General features: G+C 40.0%; 1 protein-coding gene across 5 annotated transcripts in view; it reads right to left on the minus strand.

The window, feature by feature from the left end:
• Positions 1-1273: 1273 nt before the first annotated feature.
• The window catches only part of PRKD1 (protein kinase D1), a 137860-nt gene continuing 118265 nt past the window's right edge, over positions 1274-20868 (minus strand). For 4 of the 5 annotated variants that reach the window (XM_048485109.1, XM_048485113.1, XM_048485110.1 and 1 more), the window contains 8 exons: positions 17904-17956; positions 16730-16802; positions 15025-15131; positions 13612-13773; positions 10583-10681; positions 9261-9528; positions 4991-5076; positions 1274-2260 (listed from right to left, as the gene is read on the minus strand). In XM_048485109.1, the coding sequence (XP_048341066.1) occupies positions 2042-2260; positions 4991-5076; positions 9261-9528; positions 10583-10681; positions 13612-13773; positions 15025-15131; positions 16730-16802; positions 17904-17956 (1067 nt within the window). In that variant the 3' untranslated portion in view covers positions 1274-2041. The remainder of the gene's footprint in view (positions 2261-4990; positions 5077-9260; positions 9529-10582; positions 10682-13611; positions 13774-15024; positions 15132-16729; positions 16803-17903; positions 17957-20868) is intronic. The other variant, XM_048485114.1, reaches the window with a different exon arrangement.

The following is a 20868-nucleotide window of genomic DNA, read 5'->3' on the forward strand; positions in this document are numbered from 1 at the left end:
GGAGGAAGCACTCATGGATTGCTTTTGCTCCATTTAGGCTACTTTAAAATCTCCCACTCTGGCCTGCACAACTGCAGTCCCATGCGGACTGCATAGAGACCACAACAATGAACATTGGTAATTGTCCATTCACATACATTCTCAAGGTTAGCTCCTACACTGTATAATGGCATAACAGAGGTTACTGGGTAAACCCTACACTGCTATCAGTTGCTCCCAGGCCCAAAGCCAGTCTGACCTCAATCAGGGCCAGGTTGCTGTTGGCGCTACCCCAGCCTGGTAGAACACCGTCAGCCCTGGGCCCTGTGAGATCTGACACAATTTTACAGGGTCTGTAAGATGAAGCTGTTCCACCAGGCCTATGACTGAGAAATCAGTGGTATTCAATCCAATGGGCCTTTTGTTTCTTTCCCCTTGTCTCCCTCTACTATACTGTTTTCTTTCTTATGCTGCTAAAAATGAGGTCCGTTTTTAATCTTTTAAATTTTTTAATGCTATCTCGATGGGATAAGATTGTTATAAGTTTTTATAATGAGAGATGTATTGATGTGGATCAGATGTAACTTTAGGCATAACACTGGGAATATTCAAGATTTTCAGTATGTCTAGCCAATTTATGGTGATTCCATAGGGATTCCAAGGCAAGAGATGTTCAGAGGGGATTTCCTTTGCCTGTCTCTGCATGGTGGCATGTAATTCCTTGGTGGTTTTCCATCCAGTTATTGACCAAGGCCGACCCTGCTTAGCTTCTGACATCTGATGAGATTGGGCTATCCTGGGCCATCCAGATCAGGGTGACATTAAACATATTTATTGGAAACAAACCTCACTGATCTCAGTAGGATTTACAAATAAGTGTGCTCAGGATCACAACACAAGACTTCAGTTCTACCTAATTTCTACTTTCATTTACTCATGTATAGATGCTATAAGACTGTGTACTCCGAGCCTATTCTTTTGAGTTTTCAGTGTTCAATGAAAGCCTTTTTTGTCTTCCCAGGACATTGTTGTTTATTGGCAACCTCTTGAATTGCTCTTTTGCAGTTTTGTTGTTGCCTTTTTGCCATTTAGCTGAGAACTTTCGTTTAGTGTTGGTTAGGATTGTACGTTATGTAATCTGCCTTAAGAACTATGCAATGAGGGAACACAGACATTTTAATTAAATAAACAACCTCTGCATTACAGAACATTATTGTTTTGAAAAAAAATCATTTTTGACAGATGCTTCTGGATTAAATGTGATTACTTGTTGAGTGAGATAAAACAATTCAAGTTTAGAATTTAACAGAATTTTATTCAAAACATACATATTTTCCAGCTTTTAAATGTAGATGTTACAGAAAGATATTTTAAGAAAAGGGAATAACTACCAACATAGGCAGGAATTTACAATACTAAGGCATTTAGGCTTAAAAATGTGTTGCTCCTTTATTAGGCAACAGGACTGAGTATGCATGTCTGTACATAAGGGAATCTGGTCAGAATCTATACAATGCTATAGATCATTTTTACAATTCCATGCTTTTTTTTGCATCTGTATCTTAATATATTGTTCCACAGAAAATTAAAACAAAACAGAAATCCTCAAACTTTATTCAAAGTGTTAAAAGTTGTTCACAGAACAGTAATAGTATTCTACTCTTCAAGAGTTTGAAAACAGTGACAACACTAATGGTGCACACAAAACCAGAGATCTGCCTGGAAATGTTCCCTCTTACACAATGAGTCTTAAGTAAGAGAAACATTTGTCTGAAAAGGCACAGTGGAAACAGGTTTGAATGCTCAGGATACAACCAGAATCATCGACAACAGGTTGAGAGTTTCTGGGAACTTTTTGTTATTATAACACAGTTGCTCACACAAAATAAAAATGCTTCTGTTGATTTGTCTTGGCAACTCCAATACATTAATGGTGGTAACAGTATAACAGTTTTGTTCCCATCTGACAGAAAATAATGGCAGCTCTGCAAAGCAAATGTTAAACATGACCGTATGTATTTATTAGTTCCACAGTGTTTTGACAGATTAGAAGGGATGCAATTTAAAGGATGCTGACACGCTCACTGAGGGCTTTCATCTCTGCTTCCTCTGGCTCAGGATTTTCACTGTGGTTAGCACTTGGACTGATAAGGTGCTCTGGATACTGCAAGCCATTTTCTCCTGCGTACTGTTCCCACCGTGAATCGTCACTCTCATGGGTGATGTAACGTTCTCCTATTTTACATTCAAGCTCTCTTAAATCTAGCCAGGTTTGATAGTCCTTTAGGAAACAAATCATAATCCGTTTAATTATGTTACAAACAAACTACCATGAATACCTATTTCTTTCTTGATATTCTAATGGGGTGCATCATATGTTACTTTTTAAAGACTCAGGCATGTTTCTGCAAGTTGTTCTTTTGGAACAATGAATTGCCTTTTAAGGCCAGGCTGTATGCAAAGTGAAAAAGAGGTAGCTTTTTGTGTAAAACAATCTACAGTGCTAAAAAATAAGTGATTCATAATACTGTCAACATATGCACATTTTTCAATTATACACTTAGAAAAACAATTTTGTTCCCATTTAGTATGTCATGTTACATTGTTTAAAAGTTCACTATTTAATAAAATTCAAAGCCCAATCCTACTGGGGGGAATGGTGAATCTAGTTGTGGAGCTGGTACAGAACTGCATAGGGCAGTGATGGCGAACCTTTTCGAGACTGAGTGCCCAAATTGCAACCCAAAACCCACTTATTTATCGCAAAGTGCCAACATGGCAATTTAACCTGAATACTGAGGTTTTAGTTTTTGAAAAAACGGATTGCTCCAAGGCGCGCGTTACTCGGGAGTAAGCTTGGTGAAGCAACTATGCAATGCTTTGAATGGGTGAACCCTAGGAGGGTTAACTCAGAAGCAAGGCCAGCCTAGATGTGTGTGTGTGGGGTGTGTGTGTGATTTTCCACTCCCCCTACATGACGAACTCTGTGCGTGCATGCCACAGAGAGGGCTCTTGAGTGCCACCTCTGGCATGCGTGCCAAAGGTTCGCCACCACTGGCATAGGGGAACCCAAGCCAGCAGAGGGGGGCAAAGGTGCTGGCTGACAGTCGCCCCTCAACTCCACAATGGTGAAACCCAGAAGTTGGGGCCAATCAGACATTCACAGGAGTGGAGATGATGTTAGTGAACCCCAGCTTTGCAGGCAGTTACAGGGCACTCTGGGACTTGGACTTAAGATACAGTCCATTTAGCTCTATGGAAGGCTTTCTGGAAGTGTGTTTTTTTTTAAAAAGCCTCCCAACACCATTGAAAAGTCCTCTAGAGGTGGCGGGGCGGCACAGCAGTGGCACTGTCTCCTCCTTGAACTATGGATTGGGCTGCCTGTTAGTTAACCAAGTAGGCTGTTACTCCTATCCTGTCTCTATGAGGCTGTTTCAGCCTAAACATTTTATTTTATTTTTAAAAAGTGTTTTCTATGTTCAGTCTCTCAGATGGCAACAACTTAGGTTGCATAGGGTTCAGCAATTCAAAATCCTCTCACTCTAATACAGACCAGTATCTTAGCATTTGTATGCAGAAGGCACACAGTTTTTTCCCAATACTGCCTCTTATCACCAAGGTCCTTCTACCCTACAAAGACTACTCCTAGGATCACAGGATCTGCACAGAGGATCAGCAACGAGGGTTTGAAGTCTGGAGGTACAATAGATTGAAATTTTAACTCCTTGTTCCTCTCCATTCCAGCCATCCCCAACCCACATGGCTGTTCCTCCACAGAGGTCTTATGACCCCGCCACTAACCCCTCCAGAGATCATAAACAGATGCAGCAAAGCAGAGGAATGTAAACCTTCTGCCCAGTATATATATTCCTCTAAGTACATCATAATTTTGCTTGTAAGAAACTAAGACATTTATACTTTTAAATTTCATAATAATATAAAATAGTACAAGTTTATATGCTAAGCTATAAATTATGCATTCTATGTTGTGAAAGAGTAAAATAAGTTGTTAAGGTCTGTATTTTATTTATTTATAGTTGTTCATTTAAAACCTTTATTAGTCCCTTTCTAACTATAAGAACTCAAGGCAGTGTGTGTGTGTGTGTGTGTGTGTGTGTGTGTGTGTGTGTGTGTGTTTAAAGTACTGTCAAGTTGCAGTCACGTGGATGGGGTTTTCAAGGCAAGTGATTAAGCACAGGTGATTTTCCACTATGTTCCTCTGCAGAATCTTCCTTGGACATCTCCCTTTCAAATATTGACCCAGCTTAGCTTCCAAAATCTGACAAGACTGAGCTACATTTTGCCATTCTACATGTGCAAGGCAGCTTAAAATATATAGTATATAAACTACATAAAACCACTAGTTAAAATCAATAATTTAATTCTGCTGGTAACCAGTTTAATTCTTTATCAGATGAAAAAAATCAGTTTAACAGAAGTAGGGAAAGATCCCCTTTCTGTGTATGCTGTATACATAGCATACATACACAGTTCCATCTCACTGCCTACTTTCATGTAAGATCAAACAAGGTACTACTTGGGAGGAGAAGGGTGGCATGAAGATACTAAATGTGAGAAGCAGAGGAAGAGTTAGGATTTATACCCTGCTTTTCCCAACCTTTAAGGAGTCTCAAAGTGGTCTTCCCTTTCCCTACACCAGACACCCTGTGAGGTAGGTGGGGCTGAGAGACTTCTGGGAGAACTATGACTGGTCCAAGGTCACCCAAGGTCATGTAGAGAAATGAGGAAGCAAACATGGTTCACAAGATTAGAATCCACTACTCGTGTGGAGGAGTAAGCATGCATATGAATATGGTAAAAGCCTTCTAAGTTTTTCTGGTTTTGTGTGGCTCCATGCTTTTTGCCAGCCTCAATAAAGGGCCTCTCATTATTGCTGAGTTCCAGTTAGTTGTGCTTTAGGACAGGTGAACTAGTCACAAAAGCACCACTGGTTCAGCTAGATGACTAAAAACACATAGAAGGTGAAAGGCATGAAATTTAACAGCATTACCTGTAACCATGGGTGGCTCAAAGTCTTGTCCACACTGTAGCGTTTTCTCATTTTCACTTGCAGCAAATTATTTATGAGATCAATAGCTGGGGAAAATATAATTACAGAAAATGTCACTGACAAATACCTGCTTGAACCTAAGTATGGAACAAAACTTCAAGATACAACTAATCACATTTTATTCATTAAAAAAACATTTAGCATATATGAAGGAGTACAAAGAATAAGCCTACAAAGGAATCACAGAAAATAAGGAATTTAAGCAATATGAGATGGTATACATATTATGTGTTTGGACATGCTGGTACTTCATATTGGCTGGAACCAATATGTTCCAAGAACATCTCTATTTACTCCATTATTCCTCGCATTCTAGCCTGTGCATGTTTTCAAGTAAGTGTTATCAATGCAAAAGGTACTTTTGAAGCTAAGAAATGACTGGCCAGAAACCAACACTGTTGGAGTACTACAAACAAAAGACATAATTTTAGGAGTAAAAATTTGTGCCAATTTTCATAATCAAATGAATATGAAATATTCAAATATTCATAATAAACCATCCATGGGAACTCTATCGTAGAAAAAAAGCCCTCTCCCCATCTTAATGAATTACTTTTAATTCATTTAATTTAATCTTCTAAGTGTTCTCTGCCTATTTCAGTGAAAGGAGCAGTTTGAACATCAGAATTATTAACTAGAACTTTTTCCTTAACTGAAAAAAGTAGTCACTTCATGCTGGAAATCCATATGTACACATGGAGCACTGGATCTAAGTAATGATTCTTGAGATTTCTGCCTTTTTATCCAGATTCTTTTTCTTGGGGTGGGGGTGGGGGATTAATATTCCATACACTTTATCCAAGAGTCTTCTGATATTTTAAAATAGAGACAGAAGGATCAATTTATACAAAACATATATGCTCACCCATGTGATCATCAGTTTCATCTCTACAATATTAAACTAGATTGCTAAGTAACAAGATCTGTGTGTGTACCACTATCTCTCCTACAACTTCAAACCAGTCATTGAGCAATTCTAATGCTTGAGGATCCTTACTAATAAAGAACCTGCTGATCAACAAAGTTTATATGAATGTATGAAACTGCCTTACACAGAATCAGGACAATAGTCCATCTAATCAACAAAACTTCTTCAAGGTTTCAAGCAGAGGTCATTCCCTGTGCTGGAGATGGTAAAAATGGCTCTGCTACTGAGCTATGGGCAATCTTGTTTATGTAAAATACTAAAGAACTATGATGTCAAGTTCCCTTTAAACAAATTCCGTAAATAAGAATGTAATATAAAATTAATGAATATTAATATTAACCTGAAAGATGCCTGTGTAAGTCAGGGAGATATATTTGCTAATAATGATATAATTTTATAGGAATATGACTTATGTTTGCAAAACACAGCCTTTTTTGGTATTATGCTCTCTTCTACAGTGCAGTATATAGTAATTATTTTATGAAGCTTTTGTTTTCTATTCCAGTTCATTTGGGAAACAGTTATGTAATCAAAGAACATATGAAGCAAATGAACAAAGAAATATGAACACCACAGGTCTGTACAAATATGACAGACCTCTGGAACAACACTGCTAATTTTCAAAAGCCCTCCAAGGTTTTGGTTTTTTTAAAATCCTGTGTAGGTCTCTTGATAAACTGTATCATTATTTTTTTCTCTAAATAGCAAAGGAACAGAGATTTTGTGGGAGCCAATAAAATAATTAGGCATTCAAGCAGAGACTCATACAGTTTGTCTTGGATTTAAGTCTGCATTTGTTAGAGAATAATGATGTGTTCTAGAGTGAGAGATGGGAAGGTAGGTGGGGCAGGGTAACGAAGAATACCTCAGAGACCCCACAGAAGAATTCCTCACACAAGTTTCTGCTTATACTTTAAAAGTATGGGGAAAGGGGAAATTGCCATTATTTTTGTTCAGCCAGTGAGGAAAATAATTTTTTGTTTCAATCAAGTTAGACTTCTTCAGTGGCTCAAAGGACACTTTACAAAGATTGCAAAGGGTAGACCAACAGTCACTTAGTGTCAATATTATTATTATTATTATTATTATTATTATTATTATTATTATTATTATTATTATTATTATTATTATTATTATTATTATTATTATTATTACATTGATACAAAAACAGTTATACACAGCAAACAAGATCAATATGCTGGATTTTGTATTACATCACACGTCGGACACTTCCCAAGCATCCAGGACTGTGTGATGTATCGACGAATAATGTGTGCAGAGCCGAATAGGGTGGCCTTTTATTAATTATAGACCGCCCAATCCCCAAGGGGCTCTTGCAGCTGACATATGGTGATTTTGTTGTTGTTGTTATTACTATTATTATTAATTTATTTATTCGGCTTAATAGACCGCCCAACCCTCGAAGGGCTCTGGGCGGTGTACAATGAGACATAAAACAAATACAATATAAGGTCTCATAAATACAATATAGTGATAAAACTTTAAAATTCATTTAAAATACATTATAGCAGCAATTCCAAAAATTACAGATAAAAATACATGCACAGATGCATGCACAGATGGCACCCAACCCAAAGGCCAGGAGGGCTAGCATTGCCCAAAAATGGGTGGAATCAGCGATCAGGCAATGCTGAAGATGGCAAAACTGTCGTGGGGGCTGCAGAGGGGGCAGGCAGTCTGCGGCTGGCATCCCCAAAGGCCTGGTGGAATAACTCGGTCTTACAGACCCTGCGGAACTCCCCAAGGTCCTGCAGGGCCTGGACAGCAGATGGTAAAGCATTCCACCAGGATGGGGCCAGGGCTGTAAAGGCCCTGGCCCGGGTAGAGGCCAGTCGCATTGACGAGGGGCAGGGGACTACCAGCAAATTGGCCTCTGCCGAACGCAGAGACCTATTTGGGACATATGGGGTTAGACGGTATGAAGGCCCCAAGCTGCTGAGGGCCTTAAAGGTTAACACCAACACCTTGAAGACGATCCGGAATTCCACTGCGAGCCAGTGCAGACAGTACAGCACAGGGGTAACATGATCTCTAAAAGAATCACTTGTCAAAAGCCGAGTCGCTGCATTCTGGACCAGCTTTAACTTCCGGATCAGTCGCAAGGGAAGGCCCGCATAGAGCGAGTTGCAGTAGTCCAGCCTGGAGGTGACCGTGGCATGGATCACTGTGGCCAGGTCGACCTGGGAGAGATAGGGGGCCAGCCGCCGCGCTTGGCGAAGATGGAAAAAAGCCATTCGGGTAACACAAGCCACCTGTCTCTCCATAGATAACGAAGAATCCAGGTGGACCCCAAGGCTACAAGCCAAAGAGGTCAGGGCCAATGAGACCTCACTAGGATCTAAAGATGGTCTTTTCAAGAGTGGGCGGACCACTGCCTCCTTCAACCCACCCAGAAAACTCCTTGCTCAAGGGAGTTGTTAATAATACTCAACAGGTGGGGTTGCAGCTCCCCCGGCAGACCTTAACTAGCCAGGAGGGGCATGGTTTACATTGGCCAAGTATGACCCAGTGTTAAAGCTGAAACATATTTGGCTGCTGTAGCCATGTATCAAATAGCGGACCACAGTACTAATTAATCTTAGTCATTATCCTTTTGAACACTTGCAGCAAAAGCACATGCTCAAGTGCTTTCATGTTTCTGCCTATCTGTTATGCCTACTGAACCCCACAGAGCAAGCTCAAGAGAGTTTCACAAGCACTTTATGATGCAGATAGGTGATGTGGGGATGTGAGGTTCTTTCACCTCTACTGATCACAATCAAAATACAAATCTGAACTTTAAATTAACAGCTACTTTCCTCAAGCTCTTCATTACCACAAGCTATGGCTTTATTTGCCTAGATGGCATTTCTCGTTGCCTGTATTCAAGCATTTCTCTCTGCAACCTGATGCCCAATGAATATCCTAACTCATACTGCGGTTCTGGGGAACTAATGATAATATCACAGCAGGAGCCATATAAAATATGTGCTGGCGTAGAATTTTTACACTGAATAAGGAGTTAGTCTACCATCTACCATTTTCCTTAGAGGAATACTGCGCCTAAGAAATTCTTTCTGACTCTGAACTGAAAAGAAACATTTAGTACTGATTCAACAATCCGCAGTTCCGCTTGGTAAATGAACCTGCCAAGAAATAAAGTTATCAAGCATCAATTATAACAGGTGCTGATTTTTATATAAAATTACATCAATAAGTGGCTATAAATGTTTGATTTTTTTGTACGTATGTGTGTGCTAAAATATAAAAAGTAATTAATACCTTCATGAGAGATTTCCTTCCAAGGATTCGGTGGGTACATGAAAGCAGCATTTTGGATCTGATCATGAATGTCTTCATCTTCATTGAATGGAAATGTACCACTAAGACTGACATAGATAATGACCCCCACAGACCACATATCTAATGATCTGTTGTAACCTTTGTTTCTCAGAACTTCAGGAGCGAGATAGGCTGGTGTGCCCACAACTGAACGCCTAAATGATTTCTCTCCAATGATACGGGCAAAACCAAAGTCACATAGCTTTACCTGTTTGGTACAAAGATGAACAAGGTAAACATGTTACAAATAACATCTGTATACATTTTTTCTGATAGTTTCAAGCATGTTTAAAGGCCGAAAGTGTTACAATATGCGCAAACAAATGGTATCCATGTTCAAAGAGTATACAATCCATGCAATGATTGATTTGTGCTATCAATTTACAATTAAACAGCCATATGATTTTTCCTGCAAACTGATTTATACAGTTGACTCTTTTCCACATAATCTGGCAAACTAAACTTTAAGCTAAGCACCACCACCTCTTGCAATACTACTGCGTATAAATCACAGTTTGTCAACTGGGAATGTAACAGCTTTATTACATGGTCAACAGATCTCTCAGTATTATCTGATGGGTCTCTCAACTAACTGATAAAAGAATCATTTCTGTTTGAATATGAATCTGCTGGCCCTACTTTTGCCATTAGAGGGTTTGTGAATGACACAGAAATCTTTGATAATTTGGAAGAATATATTTTTATGTTCTCAAATGGAGCTAATGTAGTAGATTACTATATGGTGTCTAAAAATATCTGGAAAACTATTATCAAATAAAAAACTGGCAATTGCCTGATGTTGACCATATTCCACTACTTCTTTTACTTAACCTGTCAGAGAAGATTCATCTACACATTAGGCACAACACCATCAATTCAGACTTGGAGGTAGCAATCAGGAGAATTAAGTGGATCAAAGGTTGATCCATTGGAACTTTGTGGATGACACATGTGACCTGTGAATGCACAGACAGGCTACAAATAAAAATATGAATGTGCATATTACAATTTTTACAGGAATACAGAAGTGTAAGAAAATCTAATAAAATGGATGTCTTCTTTTTTAAAAAGTCTATGGGAAGGATTATTGGGAAGTCAAGTGCCTAAATCACAGTTAGAAACTTGTAACATACTAATAAGATACGACTTCTCACTTATTTGTCTTCTTTTTAAAATATTCACTAAACTGAACATAAGAACAAAAGCACACAGTATCACAAATCACTTCTGCTAACTGTCCAAAGCAAATTATTTCCACTTGCCTGTGGGAAAGGATCAGCTGATGCCAGTAATACATTTTCTGGTTTCAGATCACAATGAACAATGTTTTTAAAATGAAGATGTCTCAAGGCAACCAGGATCTACAAGAAAACAAATCAACTACATTATAACTAAGGGAATTTGTGGAATATTTTCTGCTGTTTTAATGCATCTGTTAGAAGTGAGACAAATCACCAGCCAAGTACAAATACTGCATTTTTATTAAAGTGATCTTTTCTTTTACGGTCCCATAAATACACAAGAACAACAATGAGAGGGTCGGCACTGCTGAACAGATCCCCAAATACAACATTTCTTGTTTATCACTGGACTACATAGTAATAGTACATCAGGCCTACTCATGGCCCCCTTATTGTGGAGAGGAAGGACAACTCAGCAACTACTTTCCTCACCAGTGCCGATCATCCCGTTCAGGGGATAAAGAAGAAAAGAATGCACTTTATAATGAAATTATGTGAAGAATGGTTGTTGTGGGTTTTCTGGACTGTGTGGCCGTGGTCTGGTAGGTCTTGTTCCTAATGTTTCACCTGCATCTGTGGCTGGCATCTTCAGAGTATGTTACACCTCTGTGATACACCTCTGAAGATGTCAGCCACAGATGCAGGTGCGTCAACATTGAACCTAAGAACTCTAACAACCGAAACCCACAACAACCAGTTGAATCCGGCCGTGAAAGCCTTCAACTATAGGCAGAAGACTTTTACAAGGTTTTTGGACTGCCCAGAAGCAGTGTCACATAACAGGACATGCCAAATAAGAATATTTATTTATTTATTTATTTGTTGGGTTTATAAACCGCCCTCCCCCGAAGGGCTCAGGAACAATTCACAAACCCCCCCCAAAGGAGTTAATTTATACTGCACTGGAAACTCAAAATTTGATAACATTTGCCAGTACGAATGCTGCCTACAAGAATATGAATATCACCGCCCCCCACCTTGGCCTGCAAATGCGCAACTTGGCAAGGTCTCTTGCATGCTTCCAAAGTGGGGAGGAAGTGGGTCTACCAGAAATATGCAGGCTATCTGTACTTGCCTCATGTTTAGAGACATTCCTGTTTCCATAAATAGAGCAGATGTTGTAGACTATGATTAACATTTAAAATCTTACACTGAGCAGTCCTCAATACAACCTAACACTGAATGTGTAAGATTTGGATCCGAGGCTACCCCAAATGGAACAAGTTCTTCATAATGAGTTTTACTCCCTTCCCCTTCCACCAGAGCTCCCTGCACGCTCAGAAAAACCATTGCTGAAGGTCATGGTATCCTCTAGATCCGTGCTGGCGAACCTTTGGCACTCCAGATGTTATGGACTACAATTCCCATCAGCCCCTGCCAACTTGGCCAATTGGCCAGGCTGGCAGGGGCTGATGGGAATTGTAGTCCATAACATCTGGAGTGCCAAAGGTTCGCCACCACTGCTCTAGATCAATATCCCAAGCAGCACAGAGGGACTGCAGCAAGAATAGGTTGGCCAAAAATCACTTTTTGTTCTTTGTTTTTTTCTGAAGAATTAATGACTTAATGGTTGTTCATTAAGACTAGAAATTTGGGTAAACTCAAATTTGGATAAACTCAAATGGAAAAATACCCTGAAAGAGCCATTTTGGCTTTCTGTTTTGTTTTTATTTATTTTTTTGCCGACCCCCACTCCTCCGCCCCTGGCTATTTAGGCAGAGCCAAAAGTTCCATACTGTTCGGCTGAACAGCCATTCAGCTTTTAGAGGTGAGGCAATGACCAGAACTGGCTGCAGGGACCAGCTCAGCGATCCCTGCACCAAGCTCCCTCCCCGGCTTCTGAAGTTAAGAGCAGCCAGGAGAGTTGTTTGCAGTGGTTGGGCAACCTGATCCCTCCAAACTGCTCTCCCCTGCAGTCTCCGAAGTCAAAGTCGGCTTCAGAGGTGCCAGGTCATCCAGGGGAGCTGTTTGCAGAGGTTGGGCTAACTGATCCCTGCAAACAGCAATCCTGCCTGGGAATTTTTCAAGTTTTGCTTTAAACCCCTCCCCCCTTTTCAAAGAAGCCAAAATACCTAACATAGGGATTCAGTTTTGTGAAAATTTCCAATTTTTTTAAACCTGAACCTGAAAAATAACGAAAAAAATGGTGCCCATCCCTATTGTTCATACATGGCTTCCACTTACAGATCCCTCTTCTTGCTGCAGACCTCTGAATTGAACGGTATATATTTTGAGCAGGGATCCCCAACCTTTTTGAGCCTGTGAGCTCCTTTAGAATTCTGATACATGGTGATAGGTGCAATCACAAAACAGCTGCTGCAGGAGACTGAGCAACATACACAGCAGTCTAAGTGCAGAGGAGAAGAGGGCTAATTAAATATACACTAGGAAAGAGAGAATGAAACACACAACATGATGGCAGCTGCCACTTAAAACAATGTTATTTTAATCTGTATAGTCAAACTTCAGTGGCCAATCAGACCTGTTAGTTAAGAACTCCACCCAGCCCTACCCACTTTCTCAAAACACTTGGTGGGGGCGCTAAGAAAGGTCATGTCGGGTACCATGGTACCTACAGGCAGCACATTGGGAATCCTTGTTCTAAAGGGATCATCCTCATCAGATTTTGGGAGGATGACAGAGGCTCTGGTACAAGGGAAAAGTGGAAAAAATAACATCCGTAAACTCACTATTCTGATGAAAGCTTTGGATCTAACTGTAGTTTTCTCTTAGCTCCTATATGATGAAGAATTCTGCAGAGAAGCTGCTGAGAAAGTTACAGTCCAAGATTAATTTGATATACATAAACTGTGCTTAGTAATGAAGTAAGCCCAAATGAAAGAAACCCCAGTATCCTTCCAGTTTAAATGTATCTCAACTATCAAACTTACTCATAGTTCCTTCAGTAATACTCTCTCTGTGTGTACCTGAACAAACCTTTGCTTGTACTGGATCCCATATCAACAATATGTCTGAGGATACTTTAAAATGTTTACGTGATTATCACTGAAAAAGAAACATAACATCTGACATCCCTTAATGACTCTTACCTGTGTAATTAAGAACTTCGTTATTCTCTCTGGCAGCCTTCCTTTTTCACTTGACAAGATCATCTCCAGCATGTCTCCATGGAGCTTCTCCATAACAACAAATACTCTTTCTGGTGTCTCGAACATACACTCCAGATTTACAACCCCCGGGTGATGCAGATTCTATTATTAAAGATAAACATTGTTCAAATGAGCTCTATTTGTTTAGATCCAATGACACAGCTCAGGAAACATAAGCGTATTATATAGTCTTTCATTTCTCAAGCCCTTTGGCTCTAGCTCAAATACAACCAGACAGAAGAAGGCTAGAAGCACTTTGCTATGTCTATAAAGGCCAACAGTGCTTAGAGCCAGAGGCGTATCTGCCTAGGCACATGGTGTACCCCATGTCCCCAGGCGCAACCATTCCGGTCACATGGGGGGCACAAAATCGCCCCCCCCCACGTGACCAGAGACCGGGCCGAGGGAGACTGAGGTCTGATGAGGCATGGAGCCTCATTCAGACTTCAGTTGCCGCCATCCCCAAGCATGTCGTCCTCTTTGACAACATGGGTGAGGCCGAGGGAGGACGAAGTCTGACAAAGGAGTCTACTCAGACTTTGCCCTCACTCAGCCCCACCCCTGTGCGTCCCTGCTGCCAGGCCGAGGGAAAGGAGGCAGCAGTAGCCTGCGCTGGGCTCAGAACCTGGCAGGCTCCAAGTCCAATCCCGGTGCAGGCTGCAGCTGGGCTTGCCCTCCCCACCTTTATCAGAGGCCCCACAGGGCCTCTGATGGTGGTGGGGAGGCTGCTGCCAGGTTGGCCCTCCCCCCAATATCGGCGATGCATGGGTACGGGGGGGCACCCAGAGAGTGAATCATCTCTGGGCACCATTTCCCCCCAATACACCTCTGCTTAAAGCCATCTGAAAAGAAAGATTGTTAAAAGGCTACTGGTGGCATTATTGCTCTGATGCTTCTAGTATTCTGTTTTTGGATCTAAATCAAATACCTTGTATGAGTGAAAAGAGATTATTATTTTAATAGTTAATAAAAGAATTATGAAGATAATCACTACTCAGTTCAGAGTTCAAAATAAGGGAATATGAAGCACGTCACAATAGATTACTGTTCCACGTGTAGGGACAGGCAAAATAATCCCTTAATATACACTGATTAGCAATCTATCAAAATAATAATGGTGTAAGATTATCTACTTCTGATTATGCTGATTAGCAAGTCACTAACATTTTGGTTTAAAAGTTCCTGTATTTAAAGCAGATTAGAAACTATTTCAAAGAAATATAGCTGGAGAACTTTACCCAGCATAATTATTTACCTAGTTTTCTTCTGCTGAATCCTGTTCTCAGTGAGTTTTATTGCCCTGTTCTAAATTAAATACATACAGGGTATAATTGGTAATTAAATAAAAGATACCTGTAAAATTGCAACCTCATTACGAAGTTGGCTTTCTTGCTTAGTTGGAAATCTCAGTTTGTCAATGATTTTAATTGCTACATCTCTTCCTGTTTTGCGATGTTTTCCTGTTTGATGAAAAATATGCCAATTAACATGATCAGCTCTGAGAAGCTTCACCTTTCTAAAGCTCAAATATGCTGTTTTTATACAAAACCCTAACTGTCAAGGTCTCATCTGAAATAAAAATATTCTAAGCTATTCAGATGTTTCTCTTCAGGTTCATGAAATCTTTGTACACATTTTAAACAGAACATAAAACGCACATTGTTTAAGATGTGCTGTCACAAGAAATGCCTCTTTGACATCACTCTGACTGTAAGTAGACCTATGACGAGCCCTGTAGAGTTTTATTCATAGCCCTGAATTATTATGCATGCAAATTGTACTCTGTAGTTTACAAGAAGGATGTCTGCTATTACAGATAATAGCACTGAATATCATCTCAGGTCAGAGGTTGAACAATCAAAATAACTAGGAGGCAATTGTTTCTTGGGCTATGTCTTCTAGGCCTTTCGTACTATATCCAAATCTACAATAAGTGGCACCAAAGAATACAGTGAAACACGTGATCCTGGTGAAGGAGAGATGTGTGCCAAATGACTCAGGCTGTCACTCACATTTGACCCAACTATGTGGGGAGAGGGGTAGACTATATATGACACTCAGTTGCATGAAGTTTGTCAATGACACTTTTACTTTTTAATATGGCAATAACAGAGAGCACTAATGGAGGGGATCCTTTGCAATTTCCATTAATGCTGTCTTCAACACTCCATCTCCCAATCTTCAATGGAAAAGATGTATGTATCTGAACATTTCCCCTTGGTGTCAGGAGGAGGTTTGGAGGATTTTTAACTTACCCCCTCCCCCCTTGTAATTAAAGGGAGTAGAAACAACTCTCCCGCCAAGTCACATTTTTATATACTTCAGAAAACAGAAAAACAAAAAATGCTAGAAACTGCTGTTTCAAGGCAGAAAAACATTTATCCTAAAAAAAATGTGGTTGACTTCTTAAAAAGGTGATCTAATTGCCAGTTTATGTGTTTGGAAAATTTTGCTGAATCTGTTAACATTTTTGTAGCATTGCTGATGTTTTTAAGTAGAACTAAAGCAAACCAAAACAGCATTATGTAAACAGATTAGGACTTAGTACCACTAATACACTGCCCAGATGCATGGAACAAGGAACAAGGAAATCTGGGTTATGGTTTATAAACACTATACAATTACCTAAGTATAGATTACTATCATAGCATAAATTATTAAAAATAGATTACACGGCCCAGCATGACTTATTTCCCCAGACATAGTCTGTAAAACTATGCCATGTTAGCCAGTGAGCGCTCAGGTGGTTCATGGTGAGCAGCATGGAAACAGTGAAGTATAAAGAAAATATAATCCCAAGTGATATAAAGAATATAGTGGATAAAGGAATTAAAGGGGAAAATTAACTTCTGTTTCTGAGATAACCTTAGCATCCAGAAAAGGAGATGTTGCAGGGTGTTTTCCTCAATATCACAAACCAAGAAAGTGCAGGCTGCAACGTTACGTGTCTTTTCTTCTCTTCCTACCATATTCCTGCCATCAACTGCTTTATCATGAACCTAACTGTTTGGGGTGTTACACAATTCTTCCGCATTTTCATAGCCACTTTGCTTCTCACCTCCATAAACTATTCCAAACTGTCCCGATCCCAGCACCTCATCTGGAAAGATTTGATATACTGTACTGATATCCTGTTGGTACAAATATATTGCATGTTAAGCATCACAGTACGGACCCAAAGCCAAAACTTAACTTTACCAGGTAAAGATGGCATTAAATTCTATGCAAACATAATAGAACTATGTTTCAATCAAACATTATGTTCTATTCAGGCAGAACCACGGCAGATTTCCCATGGTACTCACCAAAATTCATTGTGAGTTCCGCCAGCTTTGTAAACCCTTTTGACATGTGGCTCTTACTATGCCTTTGAAGAGGCACAATTACATTACTGACCTACAGGATTTTGCAGTCAATCTGTAGGTCTGCCATTTTCTAGGTGGCACCTGGAGACCTACTGCTATTACAATTTATTTCCAAGTGATCAATTTCAGTTCTCCTGGAGAAAATGGCTGCTTTGGAGGGTAGACTGTATGGCATTATAATCTGCTGAGGGGCCTCCCCTCCCCAAACTCTGCCTTCCTTTGCGCTATTCCCAAAATCTCCAGGTATTTTTCATTCCAGTGATGTAGATCAAGTCTTTCCCTACACATTTACTCTGAACGTTCAATGGTATTTGAGGATTTTGTTCACTTGTTCCTTCTCCCCAAATGAGTATGTGACACTGAAGGGAGACAAAAAGGCCCGCTCGGCATTACGCACAATTTGATTTATGCAAAGGCCTCTAGGTTTAATGTACTCCAATCATCTCATCAAACTCCATTAGATATAGAGAGATCAGTAAAGGTAACAGCTCGCTAGGAGACAGAATCTCACAGACATATGAAAAGGTGGGTAGAATTTTAATATTATTCCATGTAAAGCATCTGTTTTGTGGATTTTTGTTTTAGTGGGAAATCATGTGGTTTCACTTTCCCATGCGTTTAGCTTTGATATATGTTTGTTCAAAGAACAGTTACACAGGTATAGTCCTAGTGTAGATCAGCCAAAGAGAAAAGAACTGTAAACTAGAAGAATAATAAAAGTGCCCTGAAGGTTACTGTCAATGGCTATTTTTCCCCTTCTGGAAAGAAAATGGTCAAAGAGACATCCTCTTAACGTTTTTCAAACAGATCAATGATCCTGCAAGCTGTGCACTTATCGTGTTTGGCACCTACATTCAGAATACTTACCACATTTTCTTGGACCTGGCAATTTGATACTGAAATACTGATGGATATATTTCCTAGAAAGAAAAAATACAGAAAATTATTATCTCTGTTCACAGGTATAAAAGAACCTGCCTTTGAACAATCACTAACAGCTCAGTCCATGGCATATTTAAGAAAGCAATAATTGCTTTCTATGACCATAAGTGCTTTTCTCCGACAATTAGGTAATTTATGCAGTCACTTCACAGTGTGCTTTGTGGGAACAGGTGGTCTGATGAACAGATCCAACATGCATTCCACTGACCATAAATATGGAAAGGCTTTCAGATACCAAATGGTTTAGGACCCTAAGGATCTACCGCTTCAAAGCTATGTGAATCTGGTGAAAATAAATCTGTATTGCATTGAAAGCAGATGGGTAGCAAAACAAGCATCTACTGTATTTTCTAATCTTTGTAAACTAGCATCTCATGGGTCATGGTGAAGCATGGTTAGGATGCTGATTAGTTATCCCACCTCTAGGCCGAGCCACTATAAAATGCCAGCTGATGGATCTTAAATTAGTTCAGAATAGCAGGATTCCAGATAAGCAATTAATACTCATTATCCCAAATCAAAAATATATGAAGGAATCATGGAGCAAATATATTCTTTAAGCTTTGAGATCTCTGGTCTCATTACCACACCAACACTATTTTTTTTTAATAGCCTTTATTGGCATTCCAAAATACAATAAATACAATAAAACAATAAATACAATAAAACAATAAAACAATAAAACAATTGTCCATGAAAGACAGATAGTTACAGCAGCCATTCAGAGTCTCATCAAAAGTTTAGTCCAAATGGACTCATCAAAAGTGCCATTCCTATACACCTCTCCACAGACCTGACTAAAAACCCACCAACAGAGCCCAGGCATCACAACAGCATACAGTGTCAACATTCCACTATAAAACACAGAGTTTGTTAGAGTGGCACCTAATCCTAACACAGAACAAGGGATAGGGGGCGAGGAAATGGGCAAACAATTGATTTGGCTCCCATAGGTTGCCACAGCCTTCAGTTGTCACTCACTCCATCTAGCAATCAATAACAAAACTACGACATCCCTCAATGAATCACCCACGTTTGACTTTGGGTGACCGTGACCGTGAACCCAAAGGTTGCTGGCAGATGTAGGCACTGTGTGCCAATAGCAAATAGTTAATGTCCGCAGCATTGCTGTTGTTATGATGATAGCAAGCTAGTGCTTAGTGTCCATCTAAGCGCTATGCGTCTATAATCTTTAAAAGATATTTTGCTACGCTTTCGCATGAAGTAAGGATCAAGATTATCTAAGATTAACGGAATCCTAAGAGCATCAGTTAAATGATTGTATAGAAGTGAAGCAATGATGGGCTGGGTCATTCTGATCTTGGCAAATCTTGCACAATGAAACAGAGTGTGCTCCAGTGTCTCTACTTGGCCTGAGTTGCATGGGCATAGCCTCTTTGGTTTATCTATCGTTGGTATCTGCCTTTAAGGAGCATAGAGGGCACTAAGTTGAAACGGGCGAAGGATATCGCTCTTCTGCGCCTTGGATTGAGAAGCCAGAAAAGGTAGATGGCTGTATGGCCTTGTTCAAAGGGATAAGCAAATTTAGAGGAGAGCATGTTTTCCTCGCTTCAGCTATCATGTTGCAGTACTCATGTTCCAGCAGCCTGATTTTCAGGCAATTATAGGCCTCTGGTAGAGTGAAAGAGTAAAGTGACTCTAGTGGGAGGCCGATAGAGCTAATTTTTTCTTCCACCAACGTCGTCCATCTGGGAACTACCGAGTCGGAGAGCATCAAGTGGATTAAGCTAGAATGATCTTGTGAAAAATGGATGTGCAGCCAATATTTGATGGTCCTCAGCCAAGCCATTGTGACATGGGATATTTGCCCAAGTTCTAAGCATAGAGCTGCGTATGGAGCACAGTTGGGTAGTCCCATGATTTTATAAAAAAAACGGGATTGAGATCTATTTAAGATTTTGTTCGCCGCTTCAATCCAGATAGGTGCTCCATAAAGGAGCTTGGTTCCACATTTGGCATTGAAAACTTTCAACGCTGATGGTATATATTGATGGCCCGATTTGTGGAAGAAGCGCAGGATTGCTGAAGCGCTGTTATTGGCTGCATCAAGTGCTAGTGTCCTGTGTACTGCCCAATTAAGATTGCTCGTAAGAGTAATGCCCAGATATTTAAACTGTTTGACTTGCTCTATAGGTTTCTTGTTGATAGTCCATACCTGTCTAGAGAATCGTCTGGCGAATACCAATATTTTGGATTTCTCATAGTTGATTTCCAGTTCATTTGACTTACAGTATTCCGCACAGCGATTCAGAAGGCAGGTGAGGCCAACCTTTGTGCATGAGAGAAGAGCAGTGTCATCTGCATAAAGCAGGGCAGGGACATGTTTAGAGCACAGTTTCAGTGCGTGTCCGTTGACCTTTGAAAGAATAGGCACTAAATCGCTGAGAAAGATGTTAAACAAAATAGGGGCCAATATGCAGCCTTGTTTAACTCCCCTAGTAGTAGGGATGCTAGATGTAAGGGGCCCATTCGGGGCAGCTCTGATTTTACAGCTAGTGCCAGTGTACAATTGTTTTATTAAGAACAATAATCTAGGGTCAATGTTCAGGACAGAGAGTTTACTCCAGAGTAGTTCTCTTGAAACTGAGTCAAATGCTCCTTTCAAATCTAAAAAAGCAACAAAAAGTTTATGGTTGGCATGAATTGTATATTTATTGGCTAGGTGTGATAAAACAGATAAATGATCAAGTGTTGATTTATTTTTAGAGAAGCCAATTTGCTCTGGACCAATCACTCCTGTTTGTCTGATCCACTCCTCAAGTTTCAAGTATAGAAATTTGGTGTATAGTTTGCCAGTGACTGAAAGGAGACTGATAGGGCAGTAATTTGAAGGATTAGTAGTGTCTCCCTTTTTGTATATGGGGACAAT

This window comes from Sphaerodactylus townsendi, linkage group LG02, assembly GCF_021028975.2.
Source record: "Sphaerodactylus townsendi isolate TG3544 linkage group LG02, MPM_Stown_v2.3, whole genome shotgun sequence".
NCBI lineage: Eukaryota > Metazoa > Chordata > Lepidosauria > Squamata > Sphaerodactylidae > Sphaerodactylus > Sphaerodactylus townsendi.